The sequence below is a fragment of the Hippoglossus hippoglossus genome, chromosome 9 (genome assembly GCF_009819705.1).
Source record: "Hippoglossus hippoglossus isolate fHipHip1 chromosome 9, fHipHip1.pri, whole genome shotgun sequence".
In the NCBI taxonomy this organism is placed as follows: Eukaryota; Metazoa; Chordata; class Actinopteri; order Pleuronectiformes; family Pleuronectidae; genus Hippoglossus; species Hippoglossus hippoglossus.
In genome coordinates, this window is record NC_047159.1 from 5,882,339 (window position 1) to 5,906,920 (window position 24,582).

General features: G+C 41.3%; 1 protein-coding gene across 1 annotated transcript in view; it reads left to right on the forward strand.

Moving 5' to 3' along the window:
- Positions 1–24,582, forward strand: part of aacs (acetoacetyl-CoA synthetase) — a 41,856-nt gene that overhangs the window by 6,476 nt on the left and 10,798 nt on the right. The window contains exons 2-11 of the mRNA XM_034596474.1: positions 3,724–3,974; positions 5,435–5,538; positions 6,425–6,545; positions 7,991–8,104; positions 11,646–11,743; positions 12,141–12,255; positions 12,663–12,744; positions 12,874–13,027; positions 16,635–16,715; positions 17,927–18,051. Coding sequence (XP_034452365.1) covers positions 3,836–3,974; positions 5,435–5,538; positions 6,425–6,545; positions 7,991–8,104; positions 11,646–11,743; positions 12,141–12,255; positions 12,663–12,744; positions 12,874–13,027; positions 16,635–16,715; positions 17,927–18,051 — 1,133 coding nt within the window. The 5' untranslated portion in view covers positions 3,724–3,835. The remainder of the gene's footprint in view (positions 1–3,723; positions 3,975–5,434; positions 5,539–6,424; positions 6,546–7,990; positions 8,105–11,645; positions 11,744–12,140; positions 12,256–12,662; positions 12,745–12,873; positions 13,028–16,634; positions 16,716–17,926; positions 18,052–24,582) is intronic.

The window sequence follows — 24,582 nt, forward strand, 5'->3', positions numbered from 1 at the left end:
TGAAGTGGCTTTACTTTATACACACTTTATTGTGTTGTAGAATTGTAGTCAACAAACCCATAATGATAAAATTAAAACAAATGTTTAAATATTTTTAAATCTAGAGTTTAATTCTTTTAAATAAGACCCGAACTGCATCCTGTTTGCTTTGATTATGCTTGGGTCCAGGTCCCAATATTCATACTGCATGTCAGGTTAAAAACAAGCCATGAAATCAAAGAAACTCTTTGTAGACCATCATGACAATGTTGTAGCTATAGTGCAAGGGTGTAAAATATGATTTAATACTCTGAGCTCTTCACTGTATCATGCTTCTGTGCTGGCAGTAACAGATACTGGTCAGAATTGAGGGGAGGATGCAGCCAAACACAGGGAGGGCCTGAACACAAAACCTGAGTGTGCACGACCTGAGACTTGGGGCGATGCTTCACCTTTCAGCACTGCCACACTGACAGCCAAGACAAGCTGCTGTGATCCGTCCTGGAGTGTCAGCCTTAAACCACTTTGTTCCCAGACGCTTCCAATCCAATCTGACGCAGCTAGAAGGAGAAATGGGTTAACGGGTCTAAATCCAGGTGTACAAAGCTGACAGAGACTTTTAAAGCTGGGGAGATAAATGACTGAATACTAAAAAGGGGGGAAAGGATCTAAATACTTTTTAAAGCCACTGCACATGATATACAGTCATATTAATAGAGATTTACAGAATTATACAGTGTTATCTAAAGGAGAAGATAATTTAATCTTGTGACATCCAGACCAACATTCATTAATCGTGGGTTAGGGTTAGGGGTCTTTTCTTTTAAACAGGAGATCCAAGGACTTGCCAACATTAGACAGAATCAGTTTTAATATTCAAGGAGTTTTATCCAAAATTAATTGAAAATAAACCCAATAACCTTAAGTTTAAAGATGACTTCTTTTAGTTTTTTAGTCAGATCAAGTTTTTTATGATTTGAGCCATATATATGTGTACTTCTTTTTTTCAAAGTTTTCTATGAGTTGTATACTATACTGAAAACACTGAAAAGCTAACATCTAACACATCAAAAATATGTGTAAAAATGGCAGTTTTGTTTAATCCTGCTGTCGTTTGTACTTTCTTTGTCTGGCCTTGTAGATAAAGACAAAATATTTACAGCTGCCTCCTGAGTCACCATTTCAACCTTTACCATTTGGCTAATGCTTTTATCAAGGTCTTACCAGAACCATTCCGAATGATGTTGATTCTGGAAACACACTGTGTGCACTCGTGATCTCGTGATATATCTTCATAAAAGAAACTGACTTTGACTTTCCGAGTACGAGGCTTCAGGTTTGAGTCACTGGGCAAATCTGGACTGTGGAAGTAAGCAGACACCTACATTACAAAACACTATCAGACAAGTTACAACACTTGTGTCAGCCCTGTCTGCTGTGTCTCCAGCTGCTGTGCCAGAACCCACAGCAGCTTAACGTGTCAAGCAAAGAGATTCACTGTGTTGGGCAGATAATAACGTGGCCTCAGGTGACTCATTCATTAGTGGTTTATTTTCCCAGTTGGTTTCTGTGTATCTATGATTTTAAAACCCAACACGTGACTTTTATGTTTAACGTAGATGGATTACATTTTCCATTGGGACCTGGTAGACGAACGTGAAGGAATAATGAGCAGAGGAGTTAAAACTATGAAAGAAGTTTCGAAAAGTTAATGAAAAACAGTCATGGGTCATTATAGTGAAATTATTGTGTAGTTGTAATGTTGTAATTGTGTTAAACAGGACTTAACTTGACATAGCTAGAGGAAAAAAGTTTGCATCACTGAATCGCAGTTGAAATGAGACCACTTTCAAGTGAGGAGGGTCTTTCATGCCTCTCTCTGATTGGGCACACCTCTAAAACGCTCCTTCTTTCTCGCTCACCGATTGGCCAATGCAACCGCTTTGAAGCACGAAACGACAGCTTGCCATTGGTCCGACGAGACGCCAGTCCAATGGGGACGCCCCGCCTCACGCATAGACCGATCAGTCGTCTGATGTGGAACCAGCGCGCTGAGGACCAATCAGAAGCCTCCGGTTTGACAGGCAAGATTGCCGCGTGCATGAGAGGCCTGGCTGCTGCGCGTTCACGTGTGGGGGACGTTCAAGACTTCTACGGGGAGGAAAATCAAAAGTGTAAAAACCCAGGACCCAAATATAACTTTTTAACGAAACAGCACAATGTTAACATGACCAGTGCGATTACAAACTGTCACTTTGGTCTGTATGATCAGTATATTATCAATTTAAAAACACACTGCCGATATCTATCTTTATATATTTGATTTGACATGTTTTATATATCTAGTTATATAATTTAAGTTTAACTCTTGCACCGTTTTCACTTTAAAAAAACTTACTTACATCTGCTGTAATAATATAATTTTAATAAATATAATAATCTTGGATAGATTCAGTTATTTATCTTTAAATCTGTATTTATATTTGGTTTCAATACTATGCCTCGGTTACTTGTATCTTTCAATCACCTTATACTTAAAATATCTGTATTGTCAATATCTTTATTAGCACATACTTCTTTACAGTGACAGCTCTGTAGTAGTTCTATTTTTTCAACAACTTTCATATTTATAAATTACATTCTTTCTACCAATACGTTGGCACAATCATTGTAATGTGTCTCCGCACTTTTAATGTGTGTTTGTACGTGTGCACATACCAAAAGGGGAAACTGGTTTGATCAGCATAGGTGATAAACGACAGGAGACACTGGTTTAACAGGTCAGATAAAATATGAGACGCACACTGCCACACCAGTGTTACACTTACGTAATTTACATTAACATGCAAACTAACAACTTTTAGCAAGAGAACATTGTGCATTATTGCTTCAATGCTGTTTTTATTTCTATATTGTTTTATTCCCTGACCTTATCTGCCTCAGTCCTGAAATGTTTTAAACATGTTTACAGAAAATGTGCTATGTAAAGCACTTTGTAGCTGTGTTCATACAATTTCTTTATTATTGTTAACTCAAGTAAATAATATTATTATATTTATTATTATTATAATGAGGTGCCCTTGTAAATGTTGTAAAGAGTTGGATTGCACCACTGCAGTCGAGAATATTGTTTGCCTCAAAAAGTCTCTAATAAAAAAGATGAATAGAGAAACCCACAGTCCCAAAAAGAGCAAGAACTTTACAGAAGTACAGAATGTACGAGTATTCTTGTCGATATCAAACCTTTGTTTAATAGATTGATAACATGGTAAATATTACAAGTTTAATATTATAAGTTTATTAGAGTTTAAGAAGGTGTTTGGCTCAGACTTTTCTTTTCTTCAGGATCATCTTTTAACATATTTTTCATTCTAGGTGGTGAGGGGAAGAGTTGATAAATCTATTTGCACATTTCTCATCCATCAAGTTCACCAGTGTTCAAACAGTGAAGGCAGCTGTGGCATTAACACAATATTCACCACATTAAACCATATTCACCAGTGCTTGTGGTAACACGGTCACTTTATATGTGTTTTTGTTTCAGAACAATTCAAATTAAAAGCATGAATAAGTTCCTCAAACAGAATCAGATGATACATTTGGACCATGCCCTTCTTGAACGCATCTCTTTTTGCTACGTCATGACGCCGGGGCGTGGCCTGTTGCTTTTCAGCGTTAGCTCCACGCTTGTCTTTGACACTTTGTATCCGCCGCAGCTGCTGTGATTCCCCGCAGACACGAAAGAGCCGAGCCGCTGATCCCGACCCGACACCAGCCCCCTCAGCTCCCCGCCGGTGCATCCCGTCAGCCCCCACCCAGACAGCAAGCCGCCCAGCAGCCGCTCCACCCGGCGAAGATGTCCAAAGACGCGGAGGGAAAGAGCGAGAGGATCATGGAGGTGGAGGGCAAGGTGCTGTGGTACCCGGACTCCAAGAGGAACACGCAGATGGACACGTTCAGGACGCAGGTCAACGGGAACTACGGGCTTAATCTGGGTGAGCAGGGAGGAGGAGGGGGAGGAGGAGGGAGGGCGGACTGGGAGACGGAGGGGAGAGGGTTAATCCTCAGAGAACCATGACAATAGTCCCTGCATCTGTCTGCACATGTTGTGTAATTATCCCTCCTGCAGATACGGTACCTCTGAATTACCTCAGTTTACATCCCAGGAGGAGAGTAGCTGCTGTGGGTGTTTTCTGCTCCAACTCAGCTGTCAGACGGTGACGATAGACTGTCACTGTCTGTGTGATAACGTGTCAATTCAAGGAGGAATGCTGAAGAACTTGGTCTGCAGGGCTGTGGATGAACAGAGAGGAAGACAAAGAGGAAGAAGGAGGAAGAGATTTATATGATTGGGTTACAGTGGCGGATCTAGGATTATTCTAAATTGGAAGCTAAAAGGGGCCTGAATTTACTTAAGAGGGGCCAATTATATGTTCTTTAGTCCTGCAGAAGTAATAAGTAAACATGCCATATATTAATGCAAGGAAATATGAATAATAATACAATGTAAAACTGAATGTATTCACTGTATATAGTGTAATTTAGTGCACATGATACACTGGAGTACAGACAGAAATTAGTAGTTGCACAGTGAAATGAGCTGAAGCTGAGAAACAACATGTTGTGAACTTCAAAACGTAAAGATTAAAAACTATTTAACAATTTGTCATATTAACTGTTCGTATTGTAAGTAAGTTAGTGACCAGTTGTTTTTTTAAAGACTATTTACAGGACAGGGGCACTTCAGGGGCCAGTCAGATTTCAGCTGGGGTCAGTGCCCCCTGACCCCGCCCCTTGATCTGCCCCTGCTGAGGGAGGAGAGTAGAGACAGACAGATGTGGCAGATGTGTGAGTGTATCTGTGGAAATAGTAGAATTAGGACCAAAAATATATCAAGATTAAAAATTTCACATCAGTCAATATCAATAATTATCACAATAAAGGTCACATTGTTATTTTCCTTAAGTCTGTCTTTGCTTGATAAAAAGTGATTTGCAAGCAAGAACTTAACCTAATAGACTTAAACTTTTCAACATTTTTCTGCTGTAAACATTCAGAGGAAATTTTCAGTGGAAAATTCGACTTTTACATCCTAGTTTCTTATAAGTGGAGAATGTAAATATGCAGATCTAATACAAATAGGGTGGAGAGGAAACAGCAGCAGCTGATTTCATTCAACCGAGACGACTTTTGATATTTTGGCATTAATCTTCCATCGTGTTTTGAAGATTATCAGTGACGCTAATCTCAGGTTTGCAGAGTTCAAGATCGTAGATTGTAGGATTTTTCTTTGCCTCTCGGTTTCGTTGTTGATTTGTTATTCGTGAAACATGATGTCATTCACATGGAGGTCATCTGCAGCAACTTGTCATTTTATGTTTGAGCAGATTAGACGCAACAGCCAGTTAATAATTTGTTATTAATCCGTAGTAATTGGTGATTTTCTTTCCTCCAGCTAACTACAGTGACCTGTACCAGTGGTCGGTGGACAGTTACCCAGAGTTCTGGGCGGAGGTGTGGCGCTTCTGTGGAGTCGTCAGCTCCAAACCGTACGAGGAGGTGAGTCCAGCCAGTCTCTGCCGCTACACCGTAAATGTAGAAGTAGAAAGGTTTGAAATAAAAATATAAAACTGAGAAGAAGCACATTAACCTGCTCTAATGTCTAACTCTCAAACATATCTTATTTTCAACCATTGACTCTATTGAAAGATGGACAGCACGATTGCTCCCAACATTGTGTGGTGGCTGGCAGCAGTTTAGGTCATAAACCCTGCCTCCTCCGTGTTAGTGGATGGGACACGGAAGTGATTGGTCGTAAACAGTCAAAAACGCCCCTTTTATGTGCAGGCGCTCAGATATTTATGAGGAAAACCTGGTCATTAATCAATGATGTCATTTTCTCTGTAACCCTCTTCATGCTGCTTAGAACCAGGATGTAGCCACTGAAGTGAGTGTGTGTGTGTGTGAGATAACAAAAGATGCCTGATGTTATGACATCGAACCTTGAACTCAACACACCCCTTCAGTACACATGGAGAACACGTTCCACGTCACACGCTGGCCCCAGGTTTCCACTGCACACACTCATCTAACACATTTAATCCTTTGGTAGGTTTGCAGCAGCAGCAGATTCCGGATGGAGGAAAGGGAGACGTTGTTACTGTGACGCACAATGTGGGACAGACTATTAAATCCCAATGTTGCCATGGTTTTTTATGAAAAATTGTGTTTTTTGTGAATGTTTTGCTGCAAGCACAGAGAAATCTGTAAGTTGCACATGAAGCATAAAGCACGTGTGAAAAATAACAACAAATTAAAGGAAAAGGCGTTTTGATTATTTGCTGGCAGCATCACCGAAGCCTAAAACATCACAGCCAGATCAGTGTCATTGGTTTGACTCTCCTCTGTGTGTCCTTGGTGTTTTGTTTTCTTGTTCGTCTACCAGGTGGTGGACGTATCCAAGCGGATCTCAGATGTTCCAGAGTGGTTTAAAGGGGCTCGTCTCAACTACGCTGAGAACCTGCTCAAACATGCAGACCAGGACAAAGTGGCTCTCTACGCTGCAAGTGAGTGTATGGAGTGATATGGCACTGATAAGAGTAATAATCAGTGATAAGTGTAAAGGTGGTGCTCCTGTTTCCTGTATCTTGGTTGTGTTGTTTCTATGCACGGAGCACGTAAACTCACACACACACACACACACACACACACACACACACACACACACACACACACACACACACACACACACACACACACACACACACATTCTTAATATCAAATAACACAGGATTCTCCTTCCTGAACACACCTTCAAACACTGCAATCATGCAGAACCAGTTCTTTTTCAGTGTTGTTTTTTTTCTTTTATTGGCTTACATCCTGATATTTGGATGAGTAATGTTGGTTTTATACAGTCAATGCTGATATTTAGAGAGCAGGATATTATATTGTTGTTGTTCTTATATTTTGCATCTGATTTTAAAAAGAAAAATTAGAAGTGGCCGTGGGGAAGAGAGGGTCCAGTAGGTACCTTCAGTCTGCATTTCTAGGTGTCCTTGAGCAAGGCACTGAACCCCAAATTGGCCCTGATGGCTGCACTGCTGGGTGATGGAAAAAGTTCTGTGTATTGAAGCATTGTATGAATGTATCTGTTTAGTGCTTTGAGTGGTCGATAACACTGGAAAAGTGCTATATAAATGCAGTTCACTTACCATATGTAAAAAAGAAAATTGTTTAGTTTTTAATATGATCATATTATTTATTTGAAGACAGAAAAAATATTTCCAAGAATATAACATGCATTGTGTCTGGAAGTCATGCAGTCTGCACCCTACTTGTTTTTTAAGTGTTGAGTTTTAACACGTTTGGTTTGTGTGATTTTGTTTCAACCCCCGAGTCACACAGGTTGGGTTTACTTTGCTTTATTCCATCCTCAGAATTTACATTTCAAAATTAAGCAGAATCAAAGTCAGACAGATTTGAGAGAACAGTGTTGAAGATGCGTTTGAGCATCAGGCTTCATACGTCTCTTTGTTATCACAACTGCTGCTTCCTGCTCTAACTCTGGCTGTCACATACTAATGGACAGGGAGGACCCTTCATCATTGCAAGATGCTTGTATAAGGGAGAGTGAGCTCCTGCACACAATCTACCTCAGGAGCTGGAATGTAATTATGGGATGGCCCATTTGTCACAATGCTGTAGAGCCTCTTTGAATCTCAGCTAACCGTTGCTTACAGAGACAATGGGACTGTTGCTGCCTGTGGCTTCTGTCCCTCCACACAGTCTGTCTCTGTTTGTGTCTCCCTGGTTTTCTTTTGTCTTCGCCGTGGTTTTAAAATTCATTTGCAGTGTCACAAACACTATTTACAAAGTGGTAAACAAAATCTAAAACGTCCAAACCAATCAAAACATATCTAGATATCTACGGTTAACGGAATAATTTCATGAGATGTATGTATTTATCTCTGCTTCTGTGTCTCCCTCTCTCTCTGTGTCCGTCTTTCAGGGGAGTCAAATGACGAGATCGTGAAGGTGACGTTTGGGGAGCTGAGGCGTGACGTGGCAGTGTTCGCTGCAGCCATGAGGAAGATGGGCGTCCAGCCTGGAGACAGGGTTGTAGGTGAGTCTCAGATTTCTTGCTCTCTGTCTCGTTGGGGGTAAACCACAGTGTATGGAATAACAGGGGTGGCATTTTATGTAATTATATATTTCATATAACCTTTTTAACCATAGACACTTGGAGGCCCAGCATTTCCTGTGTGCTGGTAAAACTACAATCATACCTGCTCCTCTCCTGACCTCTTCATCATCCAGTCCTTTTATTGGTAGCCTGTTGCAGAATAGGTTGGAAATTGGCTTTTCTCTCCCTTTAGTTCAGTGTGCACTCAGGAGGAGGAGGACTGGCTGTCTTGACACAAGTCGGCTCTGTGTGAATGTCAGCGTTTACTTTTTTCAAAGTTAATATTTGTCTTTCTGCAAGTCAGCACAGTAAAGAGTAGTCATATTCACATCCCACTCATTCACACTGAGCAGGGCAGCGAGTACAGCGACAGCTTGAATGTCGTGTACATTTCCATACGCCAATTTGGGAACTGTACATTTACAGAAAGATAATTCAAATGTCAAACTTATCTCTGTCTCGCTGCCACACTTGTTGCTGGATATTGAGCTGTTATCAGGAGTTAAGTTACTCTGGGGTTGTCAAACAAAAGTATCTCAGACTTCTGAACTGAATCATTTGTCAAACAGACTCTTGAAAAGAAAATGTTTATTTTAATTTTCTGATCACAAAAGACACCCCCATACCAAAGATTACTGACTAAACAGAGGTTTTATTTGTTTATTCATTTATTTCATCTATTTATTATGAAGACTATTATCATGAAGTCTCCTTAAATGCATCAGAATCACTAGAATTTACTCTTACCACATTTAAATTCAGTAGATCTAGATTTTTATTTGGATCTGCACCAAATTGCACACACTTATAAATATCAGTCCCCTAAACATGTCTGAATTTTTTTTAAATCAAGATCCATGAATTATTCTGCATTATTCTGTCATGCCACACATCCACAAAACCTTTTTAAATTGAGTAGTTTTTGCGTAACTCAGACGAAAACATAACCTCCATGGTTATTTCACACACAAAAAAAGGAGAAGAGTTGATTTTTCATATGAGATAGTTCTTTGTTGCTTGTTGTGAGGACAGGTCTCAGACATATGAGTCTTATCTGTCCCCTTCTCTGTTCCATCCTCTGTCTGTGCCACTTCTCCAGCTGTGACGCAGAGAAGCGTATTGAGCTGTTTGTGCTCTGTCAGTATCGGAGGCTTCAGTTGCACCGAGGTTGTCGAACAGCAGCATCTCCGATTTCTGTGACTTTCATTCTTTGAGGAATTTGTTCTGTTTTTGCTCACACTGGATTTAAACAAGCATTTTGGTTTTATATTTTCTCATGTCTGGATAAATGAACAGATAACAGGCACAGTAGTTCAGAGATTACAGAAAATATTAGTGGATTTAAAAATATATATTTGAATTCAGAAGAAAATCTGAGCTACATCAGTTGTCGGCTCACACATTCACCTCAGTGACACAGAAATCTGGCAGAAAATGCATGAAAGGATCAAAATCTATGCAAACACAATTTATAAGAAACATTCTCACATCCTTCACAAGTTTGAAAAAGCTGTTTTCAAACATGAACTATGGAAAACGAACAGAAACTTGGGTTTGGATATTTTCGGCACTTTTCTTTATGAACATGTGAAGAACGCAGCAGGAGACTGTCTGGCGTCTGGGTCGAGCACGTAAGAGGGAGGACATGATGAAAACATTCCCCTTGCAAATCACACGTTTTAGTTTTCCTCACAAATACTCCGCCTTCCGCCCACATCACCGAAAGCTTTCAAACCTTGTTATGTTTCCAAATTTACGTCTTTGTCGATGTCTTCTACGTGTGACACCTCTTTTTCATCCTAAGACTTCAATCGCATGTTAGAAATGTCATGAATCATCACGTCTACGAATTTTCAGTTTCTTGCTTTATTCTCACTGGGGCTCTTTTTTTTTTTTGTGGTCTTTTTACTTGGGGGTGGGGGGGGGGCTTGCAGGAACATCTGACATTTGCGTCCTCATATACAGCCCCTCTTGAAAACTTCAGGAAAATGCCCAGAGTGCAGTGCATTGTCTGGAAGCAGCTTCATTCAGTGGCTCTTATACGTTCCTATATCGGTTTCCTATACCTTTTTATTTTGAAGCAGCAGTGGGACTGACATCTATGGCTGCCACTCATGAGCTCATATTGAGCCACTCTCCAGGAATGACCAGGATGAAAGAATGAAAGCCCAGAAGAAAGATGTATGTCACTGCAGGAGAAATCCATTAGCTAAATGACTTAAGCTCTGTAGGAATCTCATTAGAAAGACGGGACGCATGGAGGGAGGGACAGAAAGGGGGAGCGAGCTAGAGAAACAACAGAGAGAGAGAGAGAGAAGGGGATAGATAATCAGCTGTTTCCTTTAAATAACATGTATATCTAAACACAAATCTACGTGTGTGTGTGTGTGTGTGTGTGTGTGTGTGTGTGTGTGTGTGTGTGTGTGTGTGTGTGTGTGTGTGTGTGTGTGTGTGTGTGTGTGTGTGTGTGTGTGTGTGTGTGTGTGTGTGTGTGTGTGTGTGTGTGTTATTGAGTGTCCTCACTCGTGTGGGAGACAGACAGCGACGTCCTCTTCCTCTGGGTCGTAGCTTAATTGTCGTGTCAGTGTCTGTAATCCAGGAGATATATAAGCACTTAGCTGATGAAGCCCGCCGAGCTTTATAGTAGGACATGAGCCAACCCAACGCACGCGCACACACTCGTCCACACACACACATATGTATTCTCTTTTCCATGCACTCTTCACTTCCATCACTCTTCTCCTTGGTCTTGACATCTTCGACGTGCCCTCCACCCTGTTACCAAGCTTGTAGACGTCACTGTTCATCCTCTGGGGAATGCATATTCTTTTAAGGGTGTGTCATTAAACATAGTGTGTGCAACCACAGTCGCACTGGTGACTCATACAAATGTGCAACCAGTCACATAAATTGTGGCACCGTTGCAACATGAGATAATACGCAAACAACAAATTGTTTAAATTATTGAAAATGACACGAGAGCCAATATGGATTTTTCTCGGCTGATTATACATATTCAAATAAATGTCAATGATTCTTAAGATGTCAACATCAAACCCTTATAACCTGTAAAACTTTGAATAGAAAGAAAACACAAAAACAACCAATATATAGAACTTAAATTTAGAAAAAATAAACATGCACTGCAATGTTTATTCTGTTAAATACGTCGTCATATCATATATCATATTGGCCGATATTCTTTTTGAGCAACGTTAAACCATGATCACTACTGTGCAGACTCTGGCTCCAAATGACCTCAAAAGCACAAGATGGTGGCTCCTGTATCCGGGATGTTTTGGCTTCATTTTTGCACAGCTGGAGGAAGTGTGGAGATGTGTCGTCCATCTTAATAAACATTCTACGGATTACAAGAAAAATCTGCAGAACAAACAAACCCAGACGTATAAATACATATGTCTATCGTAGATTTTAGTAGAAATTTTTTAACGTTTTCCTTTTTCCTCTCGTCTGACTCTAGGCTACCTACCCAATGGTGTCCATGCAGTGGAGGCCATGTTGGCCGCCGCCAGCATCGGAGCCGTTTGGAGCTCCACGTCTGTCGACTTTGGAGTCAATGTAAGGCTTGTTCCATACTCGTGGAGTCATGGTTGTGGCAGAACAGACCCGTATACAAAAAAAACAAAGGAAGTGAATGAGGTGGTGGTGACTGATCATATGTGGGGGGAAACAGGACAGGGAAGGATTGTGTGACGTGTATGAGTGAGCGTGAATAACTTCATCCTGCAGCAGCTCCTTCATCAATGGTCCCTCTGTCATCACGCTGTGTGTTTCTGTTGTGCTACTGCCCCCATCTGGCAGATTGGAATCTTGTGAATGTCGGTCAAATTCTTTTTATTCTCTCATTCCCTGGAGAGATTTAGGAAACTTTGAGACTTTTCTGTTGTTGTAATTATTTGCTCATATTTTTTACTTGTCATCAGTTTTCACTCTCTCTCTCTTTTCCCTGTTTCAGGGTGTCCTTGACAGGTTTTCTCAAATCCAGCCCAAACTCATCTTCTCCGTGTCCGCCGTGGTTTACAACGGCAAAACACACGACCACATGGAAAAGCTGATCAGTGTCGTCAAAGGTTGTCAACCACATTTACTAATAGACTGACAATTATTATTTTTTATTTATTTTTTTTGTTTCTTCTCCAACTGCACTTTCATTTTATTCTCCTGAGTAACAAATACATTTAGTTTCTCCTTTTGATGGATGTAAAATCCGATATATAGAGGCCAGAATATGTACAGGGAGCATTAAAGAGTGACAACATTTGCCTGAGTAAAGTAAAGCTGTAATGGAATTTCTGCTAAATAGTGGAAAGAGAAAACACAAGAAGAAGAAGTAGATTTACTGTTTTACAAGGGATTGATGAAATATTGCAGAACAGATGCACGAAAGCTGCACAGAACGAATCTGCTTCCACAGGAATATCTACTCCAGTTACAGTGACTTCCACTAACTCAGCTTCTCTTCCTCTCTGACCCCCAGGTTTGCCTGACCTGAAGAAAGTGGTTGTTATCCCCTATGCTCGCTCCAAACACGAGACTGACCTCTCCAAGATCCCCAACAGGTGAGTGTCTGTGGATACAACTACGCTCTCAGGATTTTATTATTTACATCACAGAGAGCAGGTCAGAAATATAATCTATTCTCCTATATCGGCTCTGTATGAATGCCATTTTCTTGACTGTCTCCGCAGTGTTTTTATAGACGATTTCTTGGCGTCCGGACGAGGGGACGGCGACCAGTTTCCTCAGCTGGAGTTTGAGCAGCTTCCGTTCAATCATCCTCTGTACATCATGTACTCGTCTGGAACCACAGGGGCTCCTAAATGCATGGTGCATTCTGCTGGGGTAAGAAAAACACTGGCTCTCATCAACCCATAGTTTACAAACTCTGCATCGCTCCACATAAAATACACCTGAGATAAAATTAGGTTTTGAGTTATGTCAGAATTTAATAATATTATGCTCTCGTTGAGGGGACATCAGCTCCTATGTGAGCAACTTTAGACTATATAATTAAATTGATGAGTACATTACATCGATCTCCAACCTCTACTTTACAAAGAGACACACCAGGGTCTAAATAAGGAGCATTCATTTAGTATTAACTATCTAGTACCACAGAGAGTAGATCATTTCTGCTATTAAAATAAGCAGAGGCTATACTATAAAAAAATTAAGATCAACATTAAACATGGCTTGTGTGGTAGATGCTGGATTAGATATTGTCGGTAGATGGCTGTATGGCTCCTCGGCAGAAACCCACCGCACAGAGCTGGTCAGTAACTCTGTGTGCAGCAGGGAGATAAAGTATTTGGCTGGATCACAGAAATATTTGGCTGGATGTTATAAACTTGATTGCAAAATAAATGAAACCACTAATTTAGAAGTTTTATCCCACCATGTGCCAATAAGGAGAAAAACAAGTTTTTAAGTCACAGTTCGTGCGCAGCGTGATTTATGGTCGGGACTGTTAGGAAGCTGATGTCGGAGAGAGGACACCGGGACGGTGCCAGTGACGGAGTGCGGAGCCAAATCAGAACGGGTTTGAGAACGGATCGTTTACTGGTCCACACTCACCATTAGATGGCGGTAAAGCACCATCAAATCTCAATAAAGAAGAAGAACCTAACTTAAAGTTGGGATAATGTCCATTTGAAAGAAATCACGTTGGACAGAACCAAGCTGCTTTGCCTGTTTTTTTTATTATATATTTACTTTTAAAGTCATTAAATCTCAAATTTGAGGGTTTTCGACGTAGACTGTTTATATAGATGGACGACGTGTCTCCTCCTCCCACTATCCAGACATGACGCCCAAATAGCCCGGATACGAACGCCGCCATCTTGCGCAGTTTGAACCAGAGTCTGCGCAGTAGCACTCAGGGGATGAAGCCGTGGTATCGAGGTCTCACCGGTACACTCGCTCGACCAATCACGTGTCAGTCTCAGCTGTCAATCATGACATTTCACCCCGTTTTCGAAAGAATCAAATAACGAATTTAAACCAAACCTTCCAGAAACATTAACATTTAACATGTATGATAAAAAGTACCTTAAATGATAGAAAATCATTTAACGTGTATTTTGACTTTTAAATGTCCCTTCCACTAACATAGAGGAGGTGGGATTCATATACGGCAGCCAGCCACAAGGTGGCGATCAAGATCAAGGAGACATTTGAGAGCACTCATGTCGTCCATCTTTATATAAAGCATCTCTACTGCTGCTGCTTTTGCTCACGTTTTCTCAAAATTGTGCAAGACTTTCCTGCGTTACCTCCTCCCATAGCGAGAGATGTCAGTGCGTCCTACTTTCCACTTTAGGGTTCACACCTCAGTGTTAGTTAAAGCCCTTTCACGTTATTTTCTCTCTAAGTGAAGTAGCATATAACTGTTAATCAGAGATGAGCCCCTGTTGTTGTAGATTTGAGGTTCTTTGGAGACTTTGCCTGTTTACTTCCATTTAGCTACCTTGAATCGCTCCGGTTTTAATCTCCCCAGTCCTCTGACGTAAATTTCTCTGACATGTTAAAAGGCTGCTCTTTCCTGGAAGTGGGTAGATTTTGTCTCCGTTCAATATCTGTGTGATAGTTTAATTGAAGGAGGGAAGGAAGTGGAGTCCCTGGGTCCATAAACAAGCTGAATGTCCCCACTGTGAACTCTTTAATGGCTCTGAAGCCAAACTACACCGAAAATGGTGCATCTCACATCCGAGAAAAAACAAACTAGTTGGCCCATGGGTTGTCCTGTGTTCTAGTTTGTATTTGTGTAACGGTAAATACAAAAATAAGATTTCTTACTGACCCATAAGTGTTAGTCAGACCCCAGCTGTTTCACACACACACACACACACACACACACACACACACACACACACACACACACACACACACACACACACACACACACACACACACACACACACACACACACGCACATTCTGGTCACATCTGTCTCTGCAGAGTTGGCCCATATTTACAGTTTGATTTGCAGGGCACACCATTTATATTAATACCCATAAACAGAAGGTGACACTCTTATACTGTTTTCAGACATGAACTCCAGAGAATGTCTGAAAAAATTAAGTGCGGACATTTTTCGGTGTTTGGTTTTTCACATACGAAGAACGCCGATTTTCCGGGTCGATTTTTTGATTTGATGTTGTGACAGCTGTCGTTGGATCTCTGCTCATCCAGATTCTATCATACGTCTGTTTGTATAATTCCTCTTTTTGAAAGGGGACTGAATCAGATAAAACCAACAGGTTATTAAAATCATTCCCAGTATCACTACTCAGCCTTTCACTTTAAATGACTCTCCACCACAAGATGGCAGCAGACCTCCATCCGCAGGTCCCTGAAAGTTATTCTCTCTCAGAGGAAGGGGGGGATATGAATGACAGTCTCTCTCTCCCCCCCTCTGCTACATGTCACATCTGAGTGCGGTAGAGTGTTGGATGAATGTGTGATTTCAAAAGGACCACTGCACTTTGAAGGCTAAGGCACTCGACGTTCAAAAACAGGTTAACACACATAAACAGATGCATTCACACGTTTCCACAAAGCAGTCGTTCTGCCTCCTTTTTCCCTTCATTCCTTCTTTCACCCTCTCAACCTTCTTTCACATTCATGTTCTGTCTCAACTTGCATGTGTTTTCTCCCTTTCATCCCACTGAGTCCTCGTTTCAGACGCTCATTAGGTTCATTTCCCTTCTTGATTTCTTTTCTCCCCTATCGTCTCTTTCGTTCTTCCTTCCTATCCTTGTATTTTATATTCCTTTTCTTTCCTCCCTCCCTTATCGTCTTTCTCCATCTCTTTCTTTTTTTTGTGACCCATCCTTCTCCCCATGCTGCAGATAATTGGACAGTAATGCGTCGGTGAAAACATTTCACATTGTGGCACTGGCGGTCCTCTCTGGCTCCACCAATTAGCCGCGGCGCCGTTGTGCTTTCTGCTTTGTTACGGCTCTGTTAACATGCTGTCAGCAGCGCGATGGCACAAACCGGTGGACGGGCATGGCAGCTGAGTCCTGCCAAAGATTATGTGCACACACGTGCACACAAAGTACACGGACCAGCGGTTTATGTGAACAGCAAAGTACACGTAGGCTCAAAATTTAAGCACACACACAAACACACACACACTCGTACAGTTCATACTCCACACCACCAATAACAACCTTTCCAACTGTGATGGGTTAGTGACTGTGGGAGAAGCCACACTTACCCTGAATTGCCCTTTTTGTTGGATAGAGATCTTCTGTGTGTTGATGCCGTGGATAGAAGGCGTCACCTGTGCAGCCGAATGAAGGAGCATGAAAATGTGTCTGGAAAAAAACCTTATAATTTAAAGATTGAGTGTTTTACAAGTGTCTTTTATTCAAGATGAGTCCTGTGTGTCAAACCTGTTCCCTGTCACTTTAACACTCTCATATATCTCTGTCTGTTTCTGCAGGGCACGCTCATCCAACACTTGAAGGAACACATCATCCACGGCAATATGACCAGCAGTGATGTCATCATTTACTACACTACGGTATGTCCACGACCTTTTCACAATAAGAGAAACACTAATGGTACCAAAGGTTCCTAATCCTGGTTCTTTTGCCCTTCTACCATCTCCTTATAGCCATCTGCAGGGGTATAAAGTTTAATATTGCAGGTTATAATAAATCATAAGTCTGGTCATTAAGACACACTTACGTAAGGCTGGGCGATGAAACTATAACACTATTTATCGCATTATTGTTGTCATTAATAATGATATAACAAAAGTACAATATAATTGACTTATTTATTATGCATTGTGCAAGCTTGATGAGGAGGTAAAGCATGTAAGCTGTCTAAAACCACAACCTTCACTCAGGAGCAAACATCAGTGTTTAAACGTGAAATAAATAATAATGTGACATTTATTGTGATAATTATCGATATCGACTGATGTGAAAATTATTATCTTTCACATTTTTGGCACAAACAACAGATTTTCTCAGCCGAACCTCATTTTGTGTTAATTAAAGCTGCAGTTGCTGTATTGTAGGATGTTTATTCGTGGCATCATATGAGGAAATTCTCAGATTATAAATAAAAGTTACCTCCACTTGGGAAAAAAATCGTATTGTGCTTATTTTACATGTTTATTCAACCTGTGAATAAAATCAGTTTATGATCAATATGTATTTAGAGCTGGAAATATTTTTTAAATATCCATAACACGTTACCAGAACTTAACATCTTTGAATAACTTGTTTTCTCAGACTGTGAATCCAAAATTATGGGAATTAAATCTACAATAGTGGAAAACAGAGAAAAGCAGCAAACACCCACAACTGAGAAGCTAAAACCAGTTTGTTGAAACACGGTGAATCTTCTGTTGCTTCTTAAGTGAGAAATTCACCACTAGCTGGTATTGCATTAGTGCCCCTATATTCAGTTCAGCGTATATAAATTCAATTCTACTTGTATAAATCTAACTCACAAAATACATTATCTCAATGCACTTTACCCAGTATGGATGAGTCATTACAATATTCTAGAGAAACCCAACAGTTCCCACTTGGAGCAAGCACTTAGCACTGTGTGCAGTTTTAATGCAATAGAATGAATGTCACCAGTGTTTGTACATATGAGCGATGGAAGCTGCAGCTCAGCGTGAAGCTTAAAGAGAAACACAACCGTGTATCAGTGTGTTGATGTGAGAGGAGCCGCATAAGGTGACCACTGTGTTTGTATGTGTGGTGTTTATAGACTGGCTGGATGATGTGGAACTGGCTGGTGTCGGCTCTGGCAACGGGAGCCTCAGTGGTTTTGTACGACGGTTCACCACTGATGCCCACACCTGATGTACTGTGGAACCTGACGGACCAGCTGGGGTGAGTTACGCGTGCGCACACACACACAGACACACAAACACTAAGAAATAAGTGGGGCTGCCAAAAGGGAGTAACTGGGTTTCTCTGCTGTTTATTGCTTACTGATGGGAAGCTTTTTATTTTGAACCCCACAAATAAGTGCTGTTAAAATTGGCTTTTCCTTTTCCAGAAGAATGCGGAGCTGTAAGACTCATTTACAGTAATTTTCAGCTTCGGTGTTTCTTCTTTAAAGACGAACCACGTTTCCCTGTCGTTCAAAACAAACTCAGAAATGAGGGGAGAAAACTAATTCATCCAATTTCTCTACAGAAAATACTTTCAATGATTATTATAGCTTTAATAGCATATAATTTAAATAAAGATTCTTCACTTCTTCTGCTGAATAAAAATAAAGCCAATATATCCTGGATAGGCTTGTGACATCATTCTGCCCGGTGGTGATGATGGAGTCCAGCGGCAGTAGGGAGGTCCAGCAGAGACACGCCCTCGACCATTTGCGACCAAATAATCAGTGTAATGAGAATTACCTCAAATGACAGAAACCATCTTTGAGAAAAAAGAATTTGAAGTCCTTGGCATGCTATGTAGTTTGGCCCTTGTCCTATCCACTTACATGGAGGAGGCAGGGTTTCTGACCTGTACTGCAGCCAGCCACCAGAGGGCGATCAAGATGGTTTGGCTTCACATTCTGCGAGCTGTCACGTCGTCCATCCAGTCTATTCTGCATTTTCAATAAGTGATTCAACTCACACAAGGTCTAAGAACAAGTTGGGTCCTGTGATTTCCTTTTTAATAAGTAATTTATTAGAAACAGAGAAATCGAGAATATAGAAAAATAAACCAAAACAAAGATGAAGTCAGAAAGAGAGTGGTAGCAAAGGTTGACGTATTCCTGTTCTTTTTAACCTCAGAACCGACGATGTGTTCGCTTAATTGACAACTTGCGCACGTGCTCACATGAGCAGACTCGTGAATAAAGATTTCTGCTCGTTATAACGTGCATTAAAAACAGAGCGGTGGATTATTCTGTAATTTATTTTTCGTGTTTATCCACTAATTTATCTCTGCTCATTTAAAATCAGAGCGTCGAGGGGCGCATCATTTGAAAAGGACACGAAACCCAAGGAAAAAGGAGGAAAACCAAAAACAGCTATTTGAGTTTTACTGTAAATAGCGAATGCCTTTGTACTTACACAAACCATACCTCTCTATGAAGTTTCACATAACTTAGCATTAATCAACATAAATCAGTCTCATATTTCAGACGTACAAAAGCCCCTCCCGACCTGCTCATCGATTATTACAGCTGAGCTGCACCCTCCTGTCATTTTGAAAGTGCTCAGCTGAGCGGGCTGTTTAAAGTCAGCAGGGTCAGTCGTCCCCTGAGGCCGTTGTTATTGAAGATTGATGGAGATGGTGAAAACCCAAATCAAACTGCAAGACAGTCAGACCTTAAGTTTTCCATCTAATCCAGAGGTTGTTGACGCTGTAAAACAACACAAATCCATCTGCGAGACAGAAGCTCTTATTTAATTTGATGAATTCCGACTGACGATAGAGAAGATACTGTATAGACCCACCTAAATAACCTGTAACCCCTCTTCCTATTTTCACACACTGTTGGTTCAGATCCAAAATAGCACAGACGATATTAACAGCAGATCCTCTATCGTGGTAAAGGTCCTGATACACCCCCCCCCTCCTCCAACACCATCACCACCATAAACAGCAGATGTTAAACCCAGTATTGATCCTCTTTTATTGTCTCGTGAAGACGGAGAGAGAGAGAGAGAGAAGCTGAAATGGTCAAGGATACAACTGAGTGCTGGGTGCAGTTAATTGGCTCAGATTTAATAGAGAGGATGGTGAGCAAATATGTTTTTTTTTCTCATTGTGCACTTGTGTATTTGAATTTGTGAAAGTTTATATGTTCTCAATACGCCCCGAGCGTTTCCAATTAAAATGTCAGTTTTGCAGGGTGGTAAGCTCAGATACATCATAGAATATTGTGCATAATTAACCTCCAAAGCATCAGTAGTGCTATGATGGGCCAGTTCAACCAGTAGTTTCTTCTCTTAAGACCTTTTCAAATCAGGGCGTCCCTCTTAATACGTGAAAATATTTATTTATGCAGTTAATTTCCGTGGCTTTCTGAAGCGTAGCCAGATACCTTTTTAAAAAATGATGAGGAAAGTTTTTAAAGACATTAGCTGGAGAATACAGGATCAGTAAAATATCCTGTTAACTGAAGTAACACATGAAGATGACCTGCCAGTTCTTTAACAACCTCCCGCTACAAAGTTTTAAGAACACAACAGATCGCAAATACAAGCGAAACAAAATGAGTTTTAGAGACAGGGGGAGGAGTTCAGACATCCAGAGGGAGAACGGCTGCTCCTTAACGTCAACGGGGGACAGTGGAGGTGGTCTGGGCGTTCAGTCAGGATGCCTCCTGGGTGCCTTCCATTGGAGGGTTACTTGTTATGCCCAACTGGGAGTAGACCCCGGGGTAGACTCAGAACTTGCTGGAGGGACAACTTATCCCATCAAGCCTGGGAACGCCACGGAATCCCCCAGGTAGAGCTGGTGAGGTGGCTGGGGAGAGGGACGTCTGGAAAACCCCACTTGGCCAAAATGAGTTTTCTCCGTGACAAGACAATGGAAGAACGGATGGACGTGTTGTATTTACCAAAAACACTAAGTTTGGCTTTAAATTCGAAAACCCAGTTGGTAGGAACATTAATTTATTTGTCATCTCACAAATACTAGAGTGTGGGGGGTGAAATCTTCACCCCGGTAAACACTGCACCTGATGTGTCCCTAAAACATCCAGAGATGGTCTAACACGGAGCAGCCTGTGACTGTGAGTGTGTTACCGAGGACACTTGTCTACCTTTGGTTTAACTAGGTATTTTCTTTTTTTTAAACTGCAGTGTGGTCAGCAAAAGTAAGACGCTTAGAGACAGTTATACCCCAGACACATATTCAGTGCAGGGGAGATGGCATATTGCCTTCAGCAAGGAAGGGAGTAATGGGGAGAAAAAACTGACACAGATGGGGAGGAGTGGAAGCTATGGACTGAAAGTGCCAAGAAAAAGTACTTATACTGCAGAAACCAGGAGCAGGATTTGTAGATCCAAAAACCTAATGAGCTCCTTTCACTATTGTAGCAGACATTATTAATACCAAATATACTCAGATCTTTAAACTATGATTGGTTCTTTGTCACGAATAGAGAAGGTATTAAACGACTCCCTGAAGCTTTATGGTTGGTTAATATCAACAGCACTGTTTGGCGTGTAGCAGCTTGGATGAGGTAAACGTCCTCGTCTTTCAACCTCGCTGCTCATTTGCCCCCCCCCCCCCCCCGAAATGGAGTGAATAAGGTTAGAATACTGTTAGCATAATTACCCACATGGAGGAGTTGAGTGGGGAGCTGCCAGCGTGACAGAAAGACAGATGGAACCTTTTAAACTGTGGGAAGAGTTTTGAACCAATTAAGAGCTGATGTTGCCACCTCAGACACAGTCTGTGTGGAACCCCCCCGCCCCGTGGGAGAGGCTGACATGAGGCTTTTTTTGCACCCTCATCTAAGCGTGGACGTTTTAAATCGGGTAAATCTGTCAGTGTTGGCGCCCGATCGTACACGAGGCACAAAGTGGCGCCAAGCAAAACGTAAAGTGTCTTTGCTAGTTTCTCACTGATGCAGTTGTTTTCTCAATTACAACTCTGGCGTTCTGAGCACCCATGGCTGTGTAGGTCTTATAACGACATGTGGTCAAGTGCGTTGTTGGCACAGAAAGCGATTAACAGACAAATACCTGGTTTCATATTAATTGTGTTTTTAACCCCTGTTTGTTTAGATATATAAACTAGATTACACAAATATAACTAAACAGATTACCATGAAACTTGGTGGAAGTTTGTGTCGGGAGGAACTTTCCCAGGGAATAATAAATGAAAAGAACTGTTATCCACAAGTGTGTGAAATTTAGTGCTGCTTGTATTTAAGAAGACTGTCGGGCATACCTGAGGTGATGCACTCTACTGATTCATAGTTAAAACTCGCAACTGCTCTCGTGCCCATGAGCATCTCCGGACGTGTGAGGTGTGGTCGGGTGCATTGTTGCCACAGAGAGAGATTAACCATCAGAAACGGGGTTTGATGTTGATTGTTCAGTGTTTTGCGAGTGAGGAACATTATGAACATAGTAGTATTGCTCAGGAGGTTTAGTGGGTCGTCCACTAACCAGAAGGTCGGGGGTTCGATCCCAGTCTCCCCTATTCTATATCTAAGTGTCCATGGGCAAGATACTGAATCCCTAAAGGTTGTGTGTAGTGTGTGATTGATTTGTGGGGATCCGTGTCCACTCTGATTGGTTTATTGCATGTTCCACCCACTGTAGTACAATCTTTTCAGACCACGCTCCTGGCATTGCGACCTTTTTTGCACCATTAAAATACCAGCAGTGTATTTGGACACACCCTAGATGCACTTGTGCCACTTAGATTCAGACAATGTAGTGAGATTGCTGTGCAAAAGCCTTTAAACCTAAACTGATGCTTCCCCTGTTGCCTCGAATTGTGTTAGTTGTGCGGTTGTAAATAACTGCTTTATTTCCACATCTCCCTGATTAAGTGACATTTACAGTTTTAAATCCCCTTTAATAGATGTTTTTGAAAGATGACATTTTCAATAATGGAGACGGATGGACAATTTTACACAAAGAACTTTGTATTTGTTGTAATGGATGATTGCAGATTTGCACCGTGACTGTCTCAGGAGATGTGTGTTTATGTTTAGTTATTCAGTAGATTCCTGTCTAAAGAAAAGTGAGCCACAGTAAACTTTCTTCATCTAAACCTAAAGTATAGCAGTTAGTATCTTGTGCAGAATGCTGGATCACCACAGTTAATAAGTCCACTGTTTTATTTCCACTAAAAAGAATAAACCCAATAAATCTGGACAAGCTTAAACTTCTCTTTGAAAAATATAGAATCACATAATGTTTAACAACAAGGTAATCCAGTAACATGGATGTCAATATCAATAAAACTGATAGAGACTGTGAGCTTCATATATTTTATTATCAAATTCACTAACCAACCTGTGTCATGCAGGAAAAGCAGATATATTGAGACAAGGCCACGGTGGAGACAAACTCTGCAGTATTCCTCAGTGAAACGAGCTAAAGGTTACAGCATTTATAGTCCTGACAGGTTCCGTGTATGTGTGAGACTTCAGGCGCTGCTCTGTTTTCTCTGAGGAACTTCTTGTCGTCTTTTCCATCCTTTGTCAATTGTGTGTGGGGCCGATATGATTGAAAACATTCGTCCTCTACTCTCGTACCATCTGCTGAATAGAGCATTCAGCAGATTAGTCTTTTGGCTAATGACCAGCACAATTCTCAGGTTGTTCTCCTTGGAGCGATATGTACAGATACAGTTTAAGCAGATCGCATGTTGCCAGCTCAGTTACAGTTTTAGACACGTGGGCACAACAATTTAAAATAATCCTCATGTTTGATGCTATAAACTGCAGATCTAACTAAACAACTCTTTGTTCATCCATTCTTGTTTGAAGTGCTAGATAAACATTGAAACAAGTAAAATGACCCGATTCATTTTGAGACATGTTGACATCTGCTCTGTCTTTTTTAAATTGTCTGCCAATGGGATAGATTGTAGCAGGAGGAGGAGGAAAAAATGGAAAGAGCTTCACAATAATACACGACAGAAAGAAAGATAAAGAGAATAAAATCCCTCTTAACATGTCTGTTATTTGAGTCACACATGGGAGAAGGGACAGTGGGGGCAGAGCCGCAGAATCCTCTTGGTGAGAGAAAATTCATTTCATTTTCGAAAAACAATCGTACTAAAAACACACTCTATCATACTGAACATTGCCTCTTGTATACAAAGTAATTAAATCAAGCTACACTAAGGGATTAGGTGTGTGTTGACTTATTAAATACACAGTTTTGTGCTTCATACTGCAAAACAATTACGCCATCAAACAGTATAGTGTCGGTCTGTGCCTGCTTGAGACGAAAGCAATTACAATTCTTCCTGGAGGACGAGTGTGAGATTCGTTCAGAAAGCACTCGCTGACAAGTGGGACCTTGGTCGCCACATCCCAGCCTGCACAGAGACACATTAACGTAATAACTGCCAGGAAGAGCTCTTCAGTGTCTGATCTGCTTTCGAGTGCCTCTTATTGACCGAGCAGCTTCCAGTAGCATGTCTTCTTTGAGACGCACGCGCAGGTACATTTGCACACGCTCTCGCAGGCGGCCGCTCGCAGCTTCTCCTCTGCCCTCCATCCTAAACACCCAATTAGCTGCCACACCCGGCCACCTGCCTCCAATCAGAGCGGAGTGACTGTTTCCATGGCAGCCACCGGTACACAAATCCAGATGCGCGGATGGGGGGTTCAGACATGATGGATAGAATGAAGAGGGCCAGTGTGAGAGTGCAAATGACAAATGAGGTCCATAAGTTGATGCGTCTCGTCGGTCGTGTCAGAATCTG